This window comes from Chinchilla lanigera, unplaced genomic scaffold (assembly GCF_000276665.1).
Source record: "Chinchilla lanigera isolate Chin_1 unplaced genomic scaffold, ChiLan1.0 scaffold00162, whole genome shotgun sequence".
In the NCBI taxonomy this organism is placed as follows: domain Eukaryota; kingdom Metazoa; phylum Chordata; class Mammalia; order Rodentia; family Chinchillidae; genus Chinchilla; species Chinchilla lanigera.
Genome location: NW_004955563.1, coordinates 920801 through 923702, shown reverse-complemented (window position 1 = coordinate 923702; position 2902 = coordinate 920801). Strand labels below are relative to the sequence as shown.

Below are 2902 nucleotides of genomic sequence, written 5' to 3'. Positions count from 1 at the left end.
GGGCCGGTCAGTCCCGCGCGCCCCCGCGGGACCCGTCCGCCACGGGTGGTGGGCGCCGGACCTCTCCCGCCTCCCCTTCCGCTCCGGGGCGCCCGGGACGCGATGTGGGGGTCGGGGCCGCTTCTCCCGGCCCGGGTCCTCGAGGGCACAAAACTGAGCCTCTCGCGAGCCCCCAGTCCCACCCCGGAACCACCGCAGGGAGGAGGACGACTTCGAGGGCAGCGGGGCGCGAGTGTTACGCGGACAGCCGGCGCAGAGGAAGGCGCAGGGGCCAATGACTTTAAAGGCAAAATGTTGTATTTTAAGGGGCGGCGCTTCTGGCCACCGGGGAAGGGGGCGGGCACTGCTGCCCGACCAGCATCCTCGGGAGAGAGCGCCCCTCCACCCCGCCCTGCTGGTCACCTGCACGCACCTGAGGGCGCGTCGGAGCCGCCCTGCGGTCTTCGGGGACTGCCGCCAGCACCTGCAGCAGAGGGGCGGCTCAAGGTCGGCCCGGCCCGGCCCCGCCCCCGCCGGCCCCGCCCCCACGCTCACCTTGGCTCTTCTTCCAGACCGCGGCGCTGGAGGCCGGCGGCCCGGGAGCGGCGGCCAGGAAGGGGCGCAGGCGTGGGGGGCTTAGGCTAAAGGGCGCAGGGTTCAAGTAGGGTAGGAAGGACCCAGTGGGGGCAGAGGCGGGGGTCGTGAAGGGCTCGAGCAGCGGGAACGGCAGGCCGGGCGCCGGCGCGGGGTCAGACTCCGGGGGGCGCTCAGGCGCGGGTGGCTCCTTGTCCAGGGCGGGGGGCGGCGGCGCGGCCGGGCTCTGCGCGTGCTCTGCGCAAACGTGCAGGTGCTTGAAGAGCGAGCGGTGCGTGCGGAAGCGCAGGAGGCAGTTCTCACACCTGGGGGCGGGCACAGGGCGGGGCTGAGGCTCCTGGGCTAGGAGGAAGGGCCCTAGCCATTGCTACCTGGGGGTCCGCTGCGCGAACGCGGGGAGCCTGGACCTAAGGAGCCCTCCCCTACGGTGGTCGCGACCCTTCCGGATCCCTGCGGTTGGCAGCCCTGGGAAGACGAAGAAGGAAGTCTGGTTTTCCACTGGAGAGTTCACCAGCGGGCCGGGCGAAGTCGCAACCACGCATGCCCCACCCCTCCGGGGCTCGGCCCGCAGGGTTTCTCGACTGGCTCCGGTCGGGCTCTGTGCCCGAAGGACCGGGCTTACCCGAGGCCAGGCCCACCCGGGCCCAACCCCCCCGGACTAGGAAGACAGAGCGGTCAGGACCCACACACAGGGGGGCCAGGTCTCACTTGAAGTAGCGATTGGGCTTGTAATGCAGCTTGCCGTGGGCCACCAGCTCCTGCATGCTCGGGAAGCTCTCTGTGCAGCTCAGGGCCGAGCAGTGGAAGAGCTTGCCTGGCAGGGGTGAAGGGCAGAGGGATGGAGTGGGATGGCGAAGGAAGGTCCCAGGGGCTCTGCCCGCCTCCCACCCTGCCCTGCCTCCCCACCACCAGCCCCGGCCCTACCTTCCAAGGACTGGGTGGGTGGGCAGTGGGTTCGAAGGTGCTGCGCCAGGTCACGAACACTTGGGAAACTGAGGAAGCAGCCGGGGCTCGAGCAGGGTATTTGGGTCCCTGCAGGACACGAGAGGGGTGGGGTCACTGATCCTTCCTCCTTGGCGCTGCGGGTCCCCCATCCTCGGGCCTCGACACAAGCCCCGCCCCAGCCTCAGCTGCCAGAGGGCAGGGGCTGGATTCATTGCAGCCGGCGGGTATGGCGCTCAGTGAAGGTGTCATCTGCCTAGATGAGCCCCAGGTCGGAGGTCACTCTGTACCCCTCATTCCTGCTGCCGTCACCTGGTGGTGGGCGTCGTTTGGGAGGCCGGAGGTCCTCACTGGTCCCGGAGACGGAGCTGGCCGGGCCAGGGCTGGGTCCAGGTTCAGGCTGGCAGCTGTCTGAGGCTGGGGAGGCACCCTGCTGTGTCCCTCCGGGCCCTCCACATTCCCACACCGGGGGTGTGGCTGCCCTGTCCGGGCCAGGCTCCTCCTCCATGGAAGAAGAGGAGGCGGCCGAAGCAGCCACAACTGGAGACAACACGTCCTTGTCGGTCTCGTTGGAGCTGGGCTCTCCCGGGGACAGCATGTCCGGGCTGGGTTCCGACGGTTCCTCCTCCTGATAGAAGAGACGGAAAAGACCAGTCTGGGTTCAGGGCTTGCACTCGTAAATCCTGGGCTCCCAGCTATCACCCGGTCACCCCGCTTGCTAAGAAGTCACCAGCAAGACAAGGCGGATCACGTTCCTGCCTCCTAAGTCGCAGGAGAGGTTATCTGCCGGCAGTCACGGGTGTGAGGGCAGCATCGCTCCATCTCCAACTTGGGCAGGAGGAAGGTGCAAACGAGGCAGGGGGCGTGACTAGGGCAGGGGGCGCGCCCAACACTAGGAGGGCGGGGCCAAAGCTAGGAAGCCGGAGCTCTGGACTGAGCGGCGACAGGTAGATAGTAGAGGAGACAGAAGCGGACCGTGTGACGATGAGGATATGCCCGCCGGGCTCGATCTATGCAGACCAAGTTGTAGGTTCTAAGGGCCCGGATGTTGTTAGGGGCGGAGTCCGAGCCTGGTGGGCGGGGCCCAGCCCAGGGCGGCCCGGAAGTAGGGAAACCGACGCCCGGCGACTGACAGTCCGTGGCCAGCGGGAGCCTATATGTGGGGGCGGGGTCAGCTGGAGAGTGCGCACGCAGATAGGTCAGCTCCCTGCCAAATCCCGCCGCTCCCGCGTCCCGGGCGCCGCGCTCACCATCTTCCACTCCCCTCGCCCTCTTGTTCCTGCCGCTCCAGTGGCCCCAGATCAGGTGGCGGCGACTTCCTCCGCCATGCGGCCTGTGCTCACATCGACGCCATTTTCTGCTTCCTAGCTCTCGCGAGAGCAGGGGC

At 68.4% G+C, this 2902-nt stretch overlaps 1 protein-coding gene across 1 annotated transcript; it reads right to left on the bottom strand.

Annotated features, from left to right (window-relative positions):
* Positions 1 to 279: 279 nt before the first annotated feature.
* Znf414 (zinc finger protein 414) lies at positions 280 to 2902 on the bottom strand. Its single transcript, XM_005413112.2, has 6 exons — positions 2766 to 2902; positions 1828 to 2143; positions 1498 to 1605; positions 1282 to 1387; positions 535 to 878; positions 280 to 463 (listed from the first exon to the last, which is right to left on the bottom strand). The coding sequence occupies exons 1-6, from the start codon at positions 2766 to 2768 to the stop codon at positions 399 to 401; spliced, it is 942 nt and encodes a 313-aa protein (XP_005413169.1). The 5' UTR covers positions 2769 to 2902; the 3' UTR covers positions 280 to 398.

Bases quoted from the DNA above. Each gene is read 5' to 3' on its own strand.
- Znf414 (XM_005413112.2), bottom strand. The intron at 1,606-1,827 runs GTGACGGCAGCA...CGTGTCCTGCAG, and splicing joins CAAACGACGCCCACCACCAG to GGACCCAAATACCCTGCTCG. The intron at 879-1,281 runs GTGAGACCTGGC...GCCCGCCCCCAG, and splicing joins AAGCCCAATCGCTACTTCAA to GTGTGAGAACTGCCTCCTGC.